The sequence below is a fragment of the Mustela nigripes genome, chromosome 10, assembly GCF_022355385.1.
Source record: "Mustela nigripes isolate SB6536 chromosome 10, MUSNIG.SB6536, whole genome shotgun sequence".
Lineage (NCBI taxonomy): Eukaryota > Metazoa > Chordata > Mammalia > Carnivora > Mustelidae > Mustela > Mustela nigripes.
The window spans coordinates 43,434,624-43,452,120 of NC_081566.1; the positions used below are offsets into that span (position 1 = coordinate 43,434,624).

At 41.1% G+C, this 17,497-nt stretch overlaps 1 protein-coding gene across 9 annotated transcripts in view; it reads left to right on the plus strand.

Moving 5' to 3' along the window:
• Positions 1–17,497, plus strand: part of SRGAP2 (SLIT-ROBO Rho GTPase activating protein 2) — a 231,027-nt gene that overhangs the window by 113,991 nt on the left and 99,539 nt on the right. For all 9 annotated transcript variants that reach the window (XM_059413278.1, XM_059413277.1, XM_059413276.1 and 6 more), the window contains exon 4: positions 628–790. In XM_059413278.1, coding sequence (XP_059269261.1) covers positions 628–790 — 163 coding nt within the window. The remainder of the gene's footprint in view (positions 1–627; positions 791–17,497) is intronic.

Consider the following 17,497-nt stretch of genomic DNA (forward strand, 5'->3'; position numbering starts at 1 on the left):
CCTAATATGAATAATGTGTAGGGATGTGGTCTCTCGTGCTTTCGTGATTTTTGTCTCTAGACCTCTAAGTTTTGTCTCCAAACCCAGACACAAACCAAATGTCTCAGTGGCTAAGATTATGGATTTGGAGTCAGACAGCCTAGACCTGTCCTAGTCAGACGACGCAGAGCTGTCGCTCTAGTCCCTGACACCCTCTTACTGTCTCTGTGACTTCTTACTAGCTATGGGCAAGTGAGAACTTCTCAGAGTTTCAGTTTTCTGATTAGTAAAATGGGGATAACAGTAGTTCTTCTCTTACAGGGAAATGATGAAACTTTGGGGATAATACATATAAAACCTTCACCAAGTTCCTAGAACATAATGGATGCTCAGCAGATAATCTTGCTTTTCCTCTTTCTTCTCCTCTTTTCCTCTTCCTCTCTCCTCCCTCCTCTTCTCATGATTCTTATTTTCTCCACTGAGTTTTTAAATAAGAGAAAACTAGAAGTGTAGGCTTCAGGAAAGATACCTGTTTCTGCCTTGGCTTTGATCACTGTGATTTTATGACACGGACTATATTCATAGCTGTTGAACCTGGCTACTCACCAACACTGATTTTATTTTTTTTTTCTTGCTGTTTCTCTGCAGGAAGGATCAGAATGTTCTCTCTCCTGTCAACTGCTGGAATCTCCTCTTAAACCAGGTGAAGCGGGAGAGCAGGGACCACACCACCCTGAGTGACATCTACCTGAATAATATCATTCCTCGATTTGTCCAAGTCAGCGAGGACTCAGGAAGACTCTTTAAAAAGGTATATAGCTATTTCCGGGCACAGAAATACTTGGGTGGAGCAAATACTACCATCTTGTAAATAAGAGAAAGGCTACTGTTATTGGCCTAGTTAAAAGGCTTTCCATTGGTCATTCCATACCCCGGTCTCATGGAGAAAAAATACTAGTCATTCTTCTCTTCCTTTCTGAGTTGAGTTAATAGTAGGCCTGGGAGAGGAACCATTTGCAAGGTACAACCCCACCCCTGGAAATACAATTCATAATCTGCATGTTTTAGTGATGATGGTGTTTGCTTGATTGATTTCCTTAAGGGATTTGTAAAGGCGTTGAGATTTGGGATCCGTCAGTGTCATTTCAGGTTTTCCTCTTCTAGTTCATGTATGCTTGTGTGTTAGATTAGTTTTCTTCCTAAGTACTCATCTTGGCCAAGGTGAACACATGGATTTAGTTATTCTTATCATGACATATCTTGGTCTTTGGGTCCCCGAATGCTTTCTGAAGCTCAATTGTTTTTCACAATTCCATGGATGTAAGTTGAAAAGTCTGACCAAGGAAAAACCTCAAAATTAATTGTGGTAATCTTAAGAAACTTCTGCAAAATGGACCTTACCTGTTAGTGGTGGAAATCATCTCTGGGAACTAAGGAAACGCTCTTCTAAGCTCTCTCAGCCTGAGCTCTCAATGGAATCATCGATTCATGACTTTTAGTGACAATTGATGGCAAAAGCCCCAACCATTGTACATAATGTACCATGTCTAACATCCAAGCTCTGATATCCCCCGAAGACTTTTCAGAAGGCAAATAATCCTCCCACAAGTTCTAGGTATAACGAGGGTGTGTAGGGCTATTTTGTTGGTTTCAAATAAAGGAAATTCATTGGTTTTCATTGAACAAAATCCAGTGTTGAAATCCGAGGCTGGTAGAGAAAGGACTTCAGTAAACAGGACTGTGGTCAGTCGTAGCTAGTATGCCAATTCCTAACATTAGGAAGTTTTCCAGATTTCAGTAGGTCTGGAATTAGAACCCAGTCTCTTCTGTTTACACCAACATGAAAAAAAGAACTGATTTAGAATATCCCATCAACATAATGCATCTGTGTAGGGGCTTTTCCTGTGTCTTAGAGACAGGATATGAAGAGTAAAAAGCATCTGACAATGAAAAGAAGGAAGAGCAAGAGAGCTCCTCCCGGAGTTCATGGACTATTTTTAGTGGCCTGGCTCTGCTGCGGTTGGGGCCGTACCTCACTTAGGGGTGAAGGTGCTTTTCACCATTTCCTCATGGTTTCCAGCATCTGCTCTAGCTTCCTTATCATTCATCTGAATGATTCTGCAGCACTTGGTGATGTATGGGTGTGGCTAAAAAGAACCACTGTAGCTAAAACTGTACTGACTGCTGGAAATATGCCAGGGAGTAGATTTCATGTGCTCTTTTCACACACACACGCAGGTAACTGTGAGGTGGTATGTGAGTTGGCTTGGCTGTAGTGATCTCTGCACTATGTACACATCTGTATCCAATCGTAATGTCGTACTCCATGGGGCGCCTAGGTAGGTCAGTGGGTTTAAGCCTCTGCCCTCGGCTCGGGTCATGATCCCAGGGTCCTGGGATCGAGCCCCACATTGGGCTCTCTGCTCAGCCAGGGTGCCTGCTTGCTCCTCCCCGCCCCCCGTCGCCCCCGCCGCCTGCTGCTCTGTTTACTTATGATCTCTGTCTGTCAAATAAATAAATAAAATCTTAAAAATAAAATAATGCCATACTCCTTAAATATATAGCTTTTACTAGAAAAAAAAATTAAACCTTTTTAGGTAGAACCTTGACAGTAAGACAGATGCCACTTCAACTCTTCTCTGTGACTTTGACAGCTACTTCAGTTATCTCTAGAAGGACAGGGCTAACTGATCATTTCCTCCTTCATTTTCTCTGTTCATCTGTGAGGGACGTTCAGGTCTCTCGACCTCACCCAAGCCCCTCCATTCCCTTCCCTCCCAACTTAAGAAGGTTAGAGAGGAACCACGCTGGAAGAGTATTACGGCCCCTCCAGATCTCTGAGAGTGTGCACTGAAGGCAGTTGCTTACCAAAGCCATGGATGCTTCTGCTTCCTCAAGTACCGTTCATGTCTCACCAAGAGCCCAAGCGCATGGCTCGTAGAGAAGGTATGTGGTCTTTGCCCTCCAGAAGAAGAATTTGCCCGCGAATGATATTCCTAGCCATGGTCTCAAGAGTTGACCTCCATACACTGTGCATTGCTTTGCTGAGGGTATAGGGAAGAACTTCTCATTCCTCATAGGACTATTTATATTTTATATTTCCCTGAAGAAAGAGGCACATTTCATGGGCTGAGAGCTACTTGCATTTTTACAAACCGAACACACCTAGTAACTAGCGCCCAGATCAAGAAACAGATGATTTCGCTGCCCTAGAATCTCTGCTTGGGCTTCCTCCCAGTCCTTGGGTGTGGGGTTTGGGGGGAGGGGTTCGGAGGGGTGGTCCCAACCCCCAAGGATATACAAGTGTCCTGACTTTTAACAGCAGAGATGGGTTTTACTTGATTTCATACTTTATATAAATAGAACCATACAGTGTGTCCTCTTTTGTGTCTGGTTTCTGTCATTCAACATATGTTTGTGAGACTTACTCATATTGTATATGGTTGGAGCTCATAGGACTTTCTCTTGATCTTTGTAACTTTTCATCAGTTAAATTATAGTTATTATGAGAGATGCATAGGATTGCTGAATAGCCAATGTTTACTATCCCCTTGCGTGAATAATCTCTTTTCTCTCTCCCCTGGGGTCCATTGTAGTCGGAGTGTTCTAAGGTAAAAGCTGGCTTGGCTGATCACAAGTGTAAATTAATTCTGTTTTGGCTGGGAGAGAGCCTTTCTGCTTTCTAGTAATGGACACAGAAGCATTTTGTCTCCATAACTTAATTTTTTTATTCCCTTTTGTTTAAAGTGTGTTTCACATGAAGAATTAGAATCCCACTGGTTAAGGTAGAGTAATCAGATAAGAGAACTAAGGAATGAGCCTGGCCTCGCTGTCAGTTAAGTGAAGCTTCCCAGGGCTTACAGTTGCTGTATCAGAGCAAAGGTCGCTTCCAAATGACCCTTTCTCTTGGGCTCAACTCTGGTAGCGACTCTGAAACCTTGGACACTTACTTCTTTCTATGCCTTAGTTTCCTAAAGTTAAAAATGTGCTTAACCTATCTGATCTTCATGCTGCCTTCAAAATTTAATATGTTATAATTCTGTGGTGAATTCTGTGATACCCAATATAGGGTATCCTGAGCTGGGGGCTTCCTTCTGGTGGTTGGGTGACCTTTGTTAAATTGTGATAAGGAAACTAGAATCCTCAAGACACAGACAAACAAAAGTGAGTGTGGGTATGGAGAGGGGGCTAGCTAGCTTAGGCAATTAAAGACCAAATTTCTTGAGGAATGAACCATTTTTTCAGATTCTTTTATCTATAATGGCCAGCAACCAAGATATGCCAAACAGGAATCCAAGTGTATAGAATAGTTAAACCTTTTGTTTTACCTGTAAATTTGGTGCCAGCCGCAAAAGGCAAATCCACATTTCTTTGGAGACACAGGCTTTAGGAACTATACCTTTATTTCTGGTTCAGCTATGGACACCTTTTAAAATTCACCTGAGCTTTATGTGAATTTGGGCCTATTTCTCCCTGGCAAAAGTCATGGGTTTTCCTCCTTTTTACATTATTTAAAAAAAAAAAACTCTATAAAACTTAATGATTCACTAGCAAAGGTTATGATAACAAAACTCACATTTTTAGAACCCTTATGTGCTAGGTACAGTGCTAAACACTTTATATGCCTAATCTTTACAATAATTCCATGAAGTAGTTGCTATTAAGAACCCTATTTTATGAAGGAGGAAACTGAAGCTTAGGGACATTAATCAAAAAAGGAGGTGAGGGGCGCCTGGGTGGCTCAGTGGGTTAAGCCGCTGCCTTCAGCTCAGATCATGATCAGGATCCTGAGATCGAGCCTCACATGGGGCTCTCTGCTCAGCAGGGAGCCTGCTTCCCCCTTTCTCTCTACCTGCCTCTCTGCCTACTTGTGATCTCTATCGGTCAAACAAATAAATAAAATCTTAACCAAAAAAAAAAAAAAAAAAGAAAGAAAGGAGGTGAGACTAGTAGTTAAATCCATTCATCTCACTCTGGAACCTGAGGTTTCCTCCTACATGCTGTGTTAGGTTAGGACTCTGGTTCTGGTGTGCCGAGTGGAGGGTATTCTGGATTTTCTTACTCTTTTCTGTTGAACCCAGATATTTCACTTAGTTCCAGAATTGACCTCACCTTTTCTCTTACACACAAACCTTCTAAAACTTTGGAGGTGTTAAACATCCACGTTGGGTTGTTTCTCCTACCTGGCGTCTGGGCGAGGCGCTGGAAGTTGACAGTGAAATAAATAGGACAGCAAGGTTTTCTCCCCAGGGGCAGGATCTCTAGTAAGGGGGAAACAAAGACTCATTAAATGCGAGAACTGGCCAGAAATCTGGCTCACAGCTAACTCAGCTAATTTGGGGATGTCAGGGTGGCTGCACAATTGGCCCTTCTGTACTACTGAACCCCCTTCAGGGATGCTCCTTGCCGGCCCTCTGGCTTGTGGTTTTGTCTGCTGGGACATACTTTACATTTTGCATGAAGCCATAGTGGAGATTCCTTTAGCTAAATATAACATCTAGAGAAAGTAACCTCCTGTCCAGAACTTAGAAACAGACCCACTTTGTCTAGGACTCCGGGGGAAATGGAGCCCATTTGGTACTCCTGACATCTCCTTTCACGTAATGAAAGCTCAGTCTGTCTCACCCCTGTTGGAACCGAGGTTTAGGCAAATATTATTGCTGCCACCTTCATTTGTTTAATGCGGTAGCTTCAAAACCAGGAGCCAACCCTGCCAAGTTTGACTTCCAGCTCCACATCGTCTCTGTGAGAGATGTGTTCTACAGAATCTCACCAGGAGGAGAAATCATTTTCCCCACTTTTTCATTTGAACCAAAGTAAACTTGGGTGTGCTTTTTCCCACGGGGGAGAGGACAATCCTGTTCTCTCTTCTTCCTTTCACTTAGCTGGAACACACAGAAAGTACCTCAGACCTTGCTTTTCAGCTCACTGTTTCTAGCCCTTAGTTGCTCATGCGTTAGCCTTGGAAGCCGGTCAATTCAGATAGCCCCAAGGCTCTCAGTTTGCACTTTTTCTTTCTTTTCTTTTCTTTTTTTTAACAGTATTTCAGTTGACTGTACTTTTTGTTTTGCCTTTAGTAACCTAAGTTCCATGGATAGAAAGGTTAAATTGAGCAAGTTAGTTAGGTCAGATTCTTGGTAGACCAGTAGTTCAGTAGTTCTCATCTTTGCCTGTGTGTGAGAGTCATTGGGGAAAGTTTAAAAAAAAAAAAAAAAAAAAACCACCTTTGTGACCTTGAAGAGACAGATTTCTTAGGATATAAAAAGCATGAACAGTAAAAGAAAAAAGATAAATTGGACACCATCAATTTTTGGACTTTTGCTCTTACAAAGACATTGTTAAGAAAATGAAAGACAAATCTCAGACTGTGAGAATATATTTGTGGTACACAGAACTCAATAATCAGAAGACAAACTGCCCAAATTTTTTAAAAATAGGTGAAAGATTTTTAATAAACACTTCACTGAGAAGATATATAAATGGCCAATAAACACATGAAGAGATGCTCATCATTAATCATTAAGAAAATGCAAATTAAAGCAATAACAAGTGTGCTACATACTCACTAGAATGGTCAGAATTAAAAAGACTGAGAGCAACAAGTGTTAGTAAGGATGGTTGGAATTCTCATATGTTGTTGGTGAGAATATAGAATGGTACAACCACTTTGGAAAATAGTTTGGTAGTTTCTAATAAAGTATATGTACTAACCACATGACCCAGCAACTCCAGGGATAGGTTACCCAAAGGGTATAAAAGTACATATCTTGGGGCGGCTGGGAGGCTCAGTCGGTTAAACGTCTGCCTTTGGCTCAGGTCATGATCTAGGGGTCCTGGGATCGAGCCCCACATTGGGCTCCCTGCTCAGTGGGGAGCCTGCTTCTCCCCTTCTCTTTCTCCCAGTCTCTCATGAATAAATGAATAAAAAATATTTTTTATAAAAGTATATATATATATTTTAAAGATTTTATTTATTTATTTGACAGAGAGAGATGCAGAGAGAGAGGGAGGGAACACAAGTAGGAGGAGGGAGAGAGGGAGAAGCATGCTTCCTGTCAAGCAGGGAAGCCCCATGCAGAGCTTGATCCCAGGACCCTGAGATCATGAGCAGAAAACAGACGCTTAACCGACTGAGCCACCCAGGTGCCCCTAAAAGTATATATCTACACAAAGACGTGTATCTGATTTTTCCTAATAGCTTTTGTTGTAGGTTGAGTAATGGTCCCCTTCCCAAAATATCCATGTCCTAATCCCTGGAACCCATGAACTTACCTTGTCCATTTAAAGACTTTGCATATATGGCAAATTTGAGGATTTTGTAATAAGGATATTTTTTTACTACGTAAGGGTAGTAATGCAATCATGAATGTTCTTATCAGAGGGAGGTACAAGGAAAGTACAGACAAAAGAGAAGAAGGCCATGTGATGGAAGATGAGGAAAGCAGAGTCACAGAAGGTGGTAGGCCACTGGCTTTGAGGTTGGAGAAGAGGCCATGAGCCAAGGAATGCAGCTCTAGAAGCGGGAAAATACAAGGAAATGGATTCTGCCTGAAAGCATCCAGAGGGAACACAGCCCTGTTGACACCTTGGTTTTGTCCCGGTGAAACTGGTTTTGGACTTCTGACTTCTGACCTCCAGAACTATAAGAGATTAGAAATTGAAAATAGAACTATCATATGATCCAGCAATTCCACTTCTGGCGTGTCTATCCAAAGAAAACAAAAACACAAATTCCAAAAGATAGATGCATCCCTATGTTTATTGTAGCATGATTTGCAGTAGCCAAGATATGGAAGCCACATTAGTGTCCATCATTGGGTGAATGGCTTGAGAATGGCTTGTGTGTGTGTGTGTGTCTGTGTGTGTGTGTGTGTCTGTGTGTGTGTATCTATATCTATAGATATAGATATAATGGATTATGATTCAGGCATAAAAATGAATGAGATCCTGCCACTTGCAACAACATGGGTGGGCCTTGAGGCCATTATGCCAAGTGGAATAAGACAGAGAAAGACAAATACCATGTGATTTTTTTTTTTTTTCTTACAGGTAGAATCAAGAAAAACAAAAAACCCTAAGCTTACAGATATAGAGAACAAATTGCTGGTTGCAAGAGCAGGGGGATGGGGGTGTGGAAGATATGGGTGAAGTGGGTTTTTTTGTTCATTTAGTTTAAGTAAATTGAATGCAAACTAAAAAAAAATGTTTTTTAAGATTTTATTTATTTTATTTTAGAGAGAGAGAGAGCAAGAAGGGGGACGAGTAGGGTAGGGAAGAGAGGGTGGGGGAAAGGATCCCAAGCAGGCTCTGCACTGAGTGTGGAGCCTGAAGTGGAGCTTCATCTCAACCAACAAGCTTGAGGTCATGACCTGAGCTGAAGCCAAGAGTCTGATGCTTAAAGCGACTGAGCCACCCAGGTGACTGCAAATTTAAAAAAAAGAGAATAAATTCATGTTGCTTTAAGTCACCAGCTTTGCAGTACTTTGTTATAACTGCCTTAGGAGATTCATATTGTATTCATCCTAGTCAAAACTGGAAACCACTCAAATATCCATCAACAGATGAATGGAAAAACATTGTGGTATATCCATATATGAATACAACTCAATAATAAGAAGAAAGGAAATGCTGATAGATAAGATAATGTAGACAAACCCCAGAAACGTTATACTAAATAAAAGAAGCCAGACGTAATGAATACATTCTGTATGATTCTATATAGATGAAATTTTAGGAAAGTATAGCTGTTGAAAGCAAATCAGTGATTTGCACTGGGGCCAGGGTGGGATAAGGGTTTGACTGCAAAAGGGACACAAGGGAGCTTGAGGGATTGTGGCAATGTCATACAGTCTTAATTATGATGGTGGTTACATGAATGTGTGAATTTGTCAAAGCTTGTACATTTAAAATGCATACATATATTGCATGTAAATTAAGCCTCAATAAAGTTGATTTTAAAAATAGCATCCTGGGGCAATTGAATCAGAATCCATGGGACAGGGCCTAGGTGATTCTTGCATATGGCCAGGCTTGAGAACCATTGTTGTACGTATTCTGGTTCCTGTCTTGGGGAAACCCGAGACCACAGAAGACATCTGCGTCACAAGATCCTGTCTTTCTGTAACTGAGCCACATTTGCCCTGTAACAATGTTGACACATCAAGGCTAGTTTACCTAGGTAACCCATTGTGGCTTCCCTGAGGGTGACAAAAGTTAAGTCTGAATTCAGATAAATAAGTTACACTGCAGAAAGTGGGAGATACAAGAAGGATGCTGAGGAAGAAATGTAATAGGGCACAATTAATTCTTTCCTCTAGGGTCTTCAGATGTCCTTTCCCATTGGTTGATCAGTTACAAGAGACTTGTCATGACCACTCAGATTTCCGGTGGCACCAACGAAATGGGTCTGGCAGCAGAAGGATAAAGGGGGTTTCAAACTAAAAGCAGTACATGTTTATCTGCCTACCTGTTTATCCCCAGTAGACAGGGACAGGATTTCCTAGAGTCTTTGAGGCCAGCAGCTTCCCATATGTGAAAAGACTGGATTTTATAAGGAGGCGCTTTTTGCGGTGGTGTTGTCATAATACAAAGTGATCCACAATGCCCGTATAGTTGAATATCCCTGGTGGGTAGTGTAGATTGAATGAATGGAGAAAGAATGGCCTTCCATCCGTTGTGTTCTGCCCTTCTGAGAAAGAGTTTAACCTGGGGACATCTTTGGGAGAAGGAGTAGCTAGCTGACTGATTTACCCCAGCCTCTCTCCCCAAGTCCACGCAGCACCTGCTTGCAGTGGAACCCGTATCTGCGATCGATTGGATTTCCTCCGCGTTCTAACATGATCACGAACAACGTGGTGATCAGCTTTACAGACAGCTGGTCCCGTTGCCCAATTTGTCTTGGTGGTGGCAAAAATCTGTTCTGATTAATTGAGCTTTATTCTCTCATATCTGATGAAGAGATCCTCTTTGGAGAAAAGAATAGGATGGGAAGCTGAGCGTATTGGAGTAAGGGATGGAAGGCTGCCAGCTACTTCAAAGGTATCTCTGCAGATAAGGGGTGTCAGGTTCGCTGCCAAAGCCAACACGGAGGGGAGCTTTGCAGCTAGTGCTGTTGGTGCTGTTTAGCTTTGGTTTCTGTGACACTTAGGTCAGCAGCATCTGTATCCTCTCCCTTGGGGCCTCTCTCTGGGTGGTCCAGGCTTTTTTAGACTTAGGAAGATTCAGCTCAGAGGGAGCGTATGCCTCAAAGATGCCTGCACTCTTCTGCTTCAGTTTATGTGTTTGCCTTTTTGGTGTCTCAGTTCTCAGACATCTGTCTGCCTTTTTGGAAAGAGCCCAAGGTGTTTTATGTGGAACATTCGAAGGTGTAATGGTACTGCCATCCTTTTAAGTCAAGGAATGGCTAGGAGTAATTGCGTAAGGACAATTGCAAAACGGAGAGGGGAAGGTAGAGAGTGCGGTGGATAGAAACAAGTGTCCAAATGCAACCTTGGTTCTGAATTCTATTCTAAACTGGGAAGGCATGCAGTCAATAAGTGTTTTAACAAAGGCTATAAACACAGCACTGTGCAGGCTAAAAAGAGCTTAAAATGAAATTGACGGGGAAGGTTTGCCCCCAGGGAGCATACGGTTTCTCAGTCCCGATCTTCAGAGGGCTTAGCTCTCCCCAGACTTTCTGTGGGATGATGATAATAAGACCAATAATAACATGCTTATAGGAAATGCCTGCTATCACTATTATACACTGTAGTAGGCCCTAAATGTATAATTTTCCTATATTTTGTGAGGGTTTTTTTTTCCCCTTGGCTTTTTGCAGAAGTTTAAAATGCTTAGAAGAGTGCACATATTGTAAAGTGCTCAATGAATCTTTACAAACTGAAAATAGCTATGTAATTAGCACCCAGATAACGAAAAAATGTTACCAGTATCCCAGGAGCCGCACTCTTGTCCCCTTCCCTTCGTTTCCCCCTGAAAAGTAGTTACTATCCTGACTTCTGACACAATGGAAGCATTTGCCTGCCTTAAAAAAAAAAAAAAAAAAAACCCTTGTATAAATGGAATCATAAAATATTCTTTCAGCAATTTTAATATGTCATTCTTTTGTTTCCTGGCTTCTGGGGCTTCTGATGAGAAGTCGGCTGTGTGATGCTAATTGTTTTTCCCTGTATGTAATGTTTTGGGGATTTCAGGGGCTGCTTTTTTTTTTTTTTAGTTGAAATACAATATTATATTAGTTTCAGTTACATAGTGTAGTGATTTGACAATCCTATACATTACAAAATGCTCACTATGGTAAGTGTCGTTACCATGTGAAATTATTACAATATTATTGACTGTATTTCTGAGGCTGTACTTTTCATCCCTATAATTTATATATTTTATAACTGGAAGTTTGTATCTCTTAATCTTGAGGGCTGCATTAATTTTTTTTAAGATTGACTTATTTATTTGAGAGAGAGAGGGGAAGTGTGAGCCTGAGGGGAGGGGGAGAGGAGAGAATCCTCAAGCAGACTCCCCACTGAGAGTGGAACCTGATATGGGGTCCAGTCTCACAGCCCATGAGACCAGGACCTGTGCCGAAACCAAGGGTCAGACACTTTTTTCTTTTTTAAGTTTATTTACAATCTCTACACCCTTGTGGGGCTTGAACTCACAACCGTGAGATCAAGAATTGTATGCTCTTCCTACTGAGCCAGCAAGACACCCCAATATTTTTTCTTCAGCACTTTGGGTATGATGAGTCTAAGTATAGTTCCACTGTATTTCTTTGGCTTAGATAAGTGCAATATCTAAATATTCTGGATCTGTGGGTAGTAGTTTTCCTCAATTTGAGGAAGTTTCTGGCAAATAAATACCCTTTTCCATCTCATTTTCTCTTCTTGCCTTTACTCCAACTGCACGTTCTTTAGACTGCTGGATATAGTCCCACAGGTCACTGAGGCATGCCTTTTTTTTTTTTTCCTGTGTGCTGCAGTTTAGATAATTTCTAAAGTTAACCAATCCTTTCTTTGTTGTGTACAATCTGCTAATAACACTATCCAATGAATTTTTTATTTTACATATTATATACTTTAGTTTTATGATTTCCACTTGGTTCTTTTTTCAGTGTCCATGTACCTTCTGAAATTTCTCTTGTTGTCTTCAAAACATATGTGGCAATACTTAAAAATTGTTATCTGCTATTTTCAACAGCCATATTATCTGTGGTTCTGTTTCTGTTTACTGGCTTTTCTCTTGACCATGAACTCATTTCTTTATTTTTTTCATGTTTACCAATTTTTGATGACATATTGGATGTTGTAGCTGATACATTATAGAGATTCTAGATGTCCTTATCTTCCTCTGAAAAGTGGAAAGTTTTGTTCTAGCAGCTAGTTAAATTACTGGTTGGTCACCTTGAACTTATGGGGAATTCATTTTATGCTTTGTTAAAGTGGGTCTAGTTTTGTTTTGTTTTTAGTTTTGGAACATATTCTGTATACTTAAGGCGTGACCTTTCTAGGGTTTCCATGGAAAGGAGGCCTTGAACTCCAAATGCTATTTTCTCTGCAGTGGGCAGCAACTAGGATAACCAGTAGTTCCAGTTTGCCTGGGGTTGATGGGGTTCCGGGGACATGAAACTTTCAGTTTTATCCATTCTACAGTTGATGGCATTTGTGAGTTTCCAGTCTTTGACTAGTATGGATCATGCTGCTCTGAACATTATATTGGAAGGTTATTTTTCTTCACTTTAGAGTTGAAAACATTAAAGCTCACATTGGTAAAATACTCTTTTGTAAGGGCCACAAAAAGATGACAATGGAATTTGAACTCCCTAGCTCTTTCTGCTATATCCCACTACCACCCATGTTTCGGGATTGATAGGTGGTATCTTAAGAAGATAGTTATTGGCACATTGTTGAGGATCAAAATCTGAGCTTTAAGAATAGTGAATTCAAAACCTGCTTCTCTCTTCACCCTACCCTCTCCCCTTCTACTCTTCCCCAATTTCCTCTCCCTCTCTCCTTCCACTCCTCCTGCCTTCCCTCTCCCCTTTTATTCTTCCCCTTTCTTCTGCCTCTTCTCTTTCCACTCCTCCTCACCTCCCTCCCCCCTCCTTCTTTCTCTCTCTTTTTTCCTTTCTCTCTTCCTGCTCTCTATTTTGAATAATCTTTTCAAACATTATAGGATGTGTACACTGTAGGAAATATAAGAAGCAAATGTATGATAATGAAAAACCAAGTTGTAGTCTACAATTATTTTAGTCAAGCTTTTCACATTTCCAGGGTATCTGGCTGATTTAATTGGTAGAACTCAGGGTCATGAGTTCGAGCCCCACACCACATGTGGAGCCAACTTAAAAAAAAAATTACAAAAAAATAAAAAGATTAGCCACTTGGGTGGTGCACTTGGTTGAGTGTCTGACTCTTGGTTTCAGCTCAGGTCGTGATCTCGTGGGTCATGGAATCTGCCCCTTGTGGGATTCCACACTCAGCAGGGAGCTACCTCTCCCCACTGTGCATGCACTCTCTCTCTCTCAAACAAACAAATAAATAAATATTTAAATTAGAAAAAAAAAGATCCTCACTTTTCCATTTTATCTCATCTTTATTTTCATCTCTGCTAATGGCCAGTCCATATATTTATCTAAGTATCTGAAGAATGTCCTTGAAACTGGTTTGTCCAAGCCGGTATCTCATGCACACTCATTTTTTTGTCCCTTAAGACTCCTTTAATTTAACGCTGTTCCTTTTCCAGGACACCGATTTGTTGAATTGATCAGGCCAGTTGTCTTGCAGCTTGCCCCACCTTCTAGATTTGTCCGGTTGCTTCCTTGTGTTATTGCTTAACTTCTTCCTGTATCTTGTATTTCCTATAAATTGGAGGTTGATTCCATTGGCCAAATCTATTCAAGTTATACATTTTCGGCTAGGATGCATAACGGGCAATGTTATAACGTAATACTTACATTGTATTGCATTAGGAAATATACAATATCTGGTTAGCCGGCCGATGGTGATGCCAACATTGACCCTTCAGATTAGGGTGGCAACAGTTTGAACCTTTTGCACTCAGACTTTTTCCTCACATGATAAAAAAGCCATTGTATGGTGTTATATGTGACGCCATCATACAAAGGTCGGGGGTTAATTCAGTCATTCATCCAAGGGCTTTAACATCAGTGATAATTCCAGCCAAGTCACTTTAATATCATCTCCGTACTTCTTATGCTTGACTGTAAGATGCCTCTGTGAGAAAAGGAGTGGGTTATTAATACAACTCTTCAGGCACCATGCAAATAGATAGTAGTTTATAAAAAACTTAATACTCCCAGGAGAAATCCCACTAATGGTGTGGAAGCTGACTAGGTACCAATATTTTTTTATTGTAAGAGTCACAGCAGTAATAAAAATAATAGTAATTATAACATACTAAATGAGTGCTCACTGTGCCCAGGGACTGTGCTAAGTACTTTATAGGTATTAACGTATTTAATCATCACAACAACCCTTCAAGATGGTTTCATCGTCTCCATTTGTAGGTAGACACAGAGCAGAGGGGCTAAGCCTTTGACTCAGGGTTATGGAACTGGATAGGGGCAGAATTGGGATCCATGTGTAGGCAGCCCGTTTCCCTGGAATCCTCTCTTCATGTCACCACGCTCTGCTGCCTACCCAGTAGCCTGGGGGCAGTGACTGGTCAATTGTGGGGCCAGGGTTTGGGCAAGGAAATAAGAGCTTGTGCATTCTGTATTTAGATGCTCCTGCCAGGCCAGACTTCCTGTGGTGCTGTTCTGATTCTGCTTCTCGCCCAGCTTGTCCAGAGAAAGAGAGAGAAGCGTCTTTGATTTCAGCCTCCCTTCTTGCAGGACTGGCTTCTTTTGATTTCCCTATTTATCTGTGTCAAGAGTTTTCCTCTGAATTTTTCCCTGCTTGTCTGAGTGTGATTTTTGTGTAAAATGGGGGGAAAAATAAATTCTCCTTCTCTTGAGATGACATCTTTAGTTTTCCCATTCTCATTTTCTTCTTTGGATATGAGAGTGGATTGTTTTCTGATCTCTTGGTTGTTTTACCTGATCCTACCTTTCTTTGCTTTTCAGCCTAGCTCTTAGGGTCCCCCCCCCCCCCCCGCTGCCGCTTCTTTAACCCTGTGCTCAAGAAATCATTTCAGTCTATTTCCAGCTTTTCCTAATATTTACTCATTATGAAATTTCCACCTACAGGTTAATTTTAATTGTCTGCACAAATTCTTGTCTTTAAGAGACCATTGGAACCTGGGAGCATCCCTCCTCATGGTCTCAAGAGCTCTCGGAATCATCCTCTTGTTGAGCTAAGAAGTTATTGTTAAGTCTTAGGGACAGGACTGTGAAGTCACAATAAAAATAACAATTTTTTTTTCTGTTTCCTTTGATTTCTAAGCAGACAAAACCCCCTGTAGCTTAGTTTTCTTTTTGCTTTTTACAGATTTTATTTATTTTTGTTTTATTTAATTAATTAAGTAAGTAAGTAATTTTTTAGGGACAGAGTAAGAGAGAGCGAGCCATGGGGAGGGGCAGAGGGAGAGGGAGAGAAAGAATCTCAAGCAGACCCCCTACTGCGTACAGACCCAGTACAGGGCTTGATCCCATGACCTGAGCTGAAATCAAGCCTCCAACATTTAACCAGCTATGCCACTGAGTCACCCCAGTTGGGTTTTTTTTTTTTTTTCTCAATTGTAAAAGTAATTAATACATCTTTTTTCAAGACATTGCAGGGAAACAAAAAAATAATAAAAAGAAAATAATGGGGGTGCCAGGGTGGCTCAGTTGGTTTAGAGTCTGCCTTTGCTCAGGTCATGATCCCGGAGTCCCTGGACCAAGCCCTGCGTCAGGCTCCCCCTGCTCATACTCTCTATCTTTCTCTCAAATAAATAAATAAGATCTTTTTTAAAAATTAAAAAAAAAGAAAATAATGATTACCAGGAATCATTTATTCCAGTATTCTTTCTGTGTGCCTTTTTATTTAGAAAATTATGATTATATTGGATATTAAGTTTTGTGTACTTCTTTTCATTTAACATTTTAAGTGAGTACTATGTCTATGTCGTTGTGCCTTCTTTCAAAATACTGTTTTTGATGACTATGCAGGAGGCCATTCCCTGGCTATTCATAGCTCTTCATATATTTTCCTTATGGTTCTTTGGTTGTTTGGTTTTGACTCCACTGGACCATGTTCTGGTACATCTAGGAGAAATCCAAAATCTCATTGGTATCTTCTTGGAAATTACTTGTTGCCTGTGTTCTCCTTTGGAAATCCCCTACTTCTGATCTGAAACAAGGAGAGGGGGTTTCCCCCATTTCTTTCCCTTTGTCTTCCTCTTATACCTTCCTCATCGTCTCTGAGCTCTGCTGGGAATCTAAATCTCAGAGCTGTGTCCGAGCCTAGGCCCTGGCTGGCTCAGTGGAGTACTTTTGCCGTGCTAAGTTTCAGTTTCCTTATCTCTACACTGCGGAAAGTGCTCATACCCTCACCCTGCCTTCCCAGAACGTCAGAAGAATCAGTAAAACCTGGGAAGCAAGGGCTCTGCCATTGTCAAAAAGACAAGAGATAACAAATGTTGGTGAGGACATGGACAGAACGTTATACCCTGTTGGTGTGAATGCAAATTGGTGCAACCACTATGGAAAACAGTATAGTAGTTCCTCAGAAAATTATAAACTGAGCTATGATGTGATTCAGCACTTCCATTCCTGGGTGTGTATCTGAAGGGATTGAAGTCAGTATCCAAAAAGATATCTGCACCCCCATTCACTGCAGCGTTACTCACAGTAGCCAAGATAAGGAGATGAGCTACATGTCTTTTGACAGATGAACATGTAAAGCGAATGTGGTATGTATATATACAATGGAATATTACTCAGTCATAAAAAAGAAAAACCTGCCATTTGTGATAACATGGATGATTCTGAAGGGCATTATCCTAGGTGAAATAAGCCAGGCAGAGAAAGACAAATATTGCATAGTATTACTTATATAGATAATTTTTTAAAAATCCAATTTCATAGAAACAGAATCCAGGGGCTGTGGGAGGAGTAAATGGGGTGATGTAGGTCGAAGGGCATGGATTTTTAGCTGTCAAAGTAAGTTCTGCAGGTCTAGGGTACAGCATACAGTTGATGACACAGTAGAATGCACTTGAAAGTTACAGAGACTAGATCTTAAGCTTTCTCACCACACAGTCAAAGAGCTGACCGTGGGAAGTGATGGATGTGTTGATTATTTTGATCTCGGCAATCCAATTCCACAATGTATGTGCATATCAGATCATCACGGTGTACACACTAAATGTGTACAATTCTATTTGCCGATTGTTCCTCGATTCAAGTTAAGATAAAAAGAAAGTGCTCTGTGAGGCTTGGTTCTGCTCACACAAGAGAGGGTGCCCTGTGCCTTCTCCGTGCTAGGGTGGGTCTCTGTCTCTCTAAGCTAATCTTTGTCAGCAGCGTGTTCTCCTAGAGGGTAGAGAGGAAAAAGAGAGGGCAAACTGGGAGACCCATTCT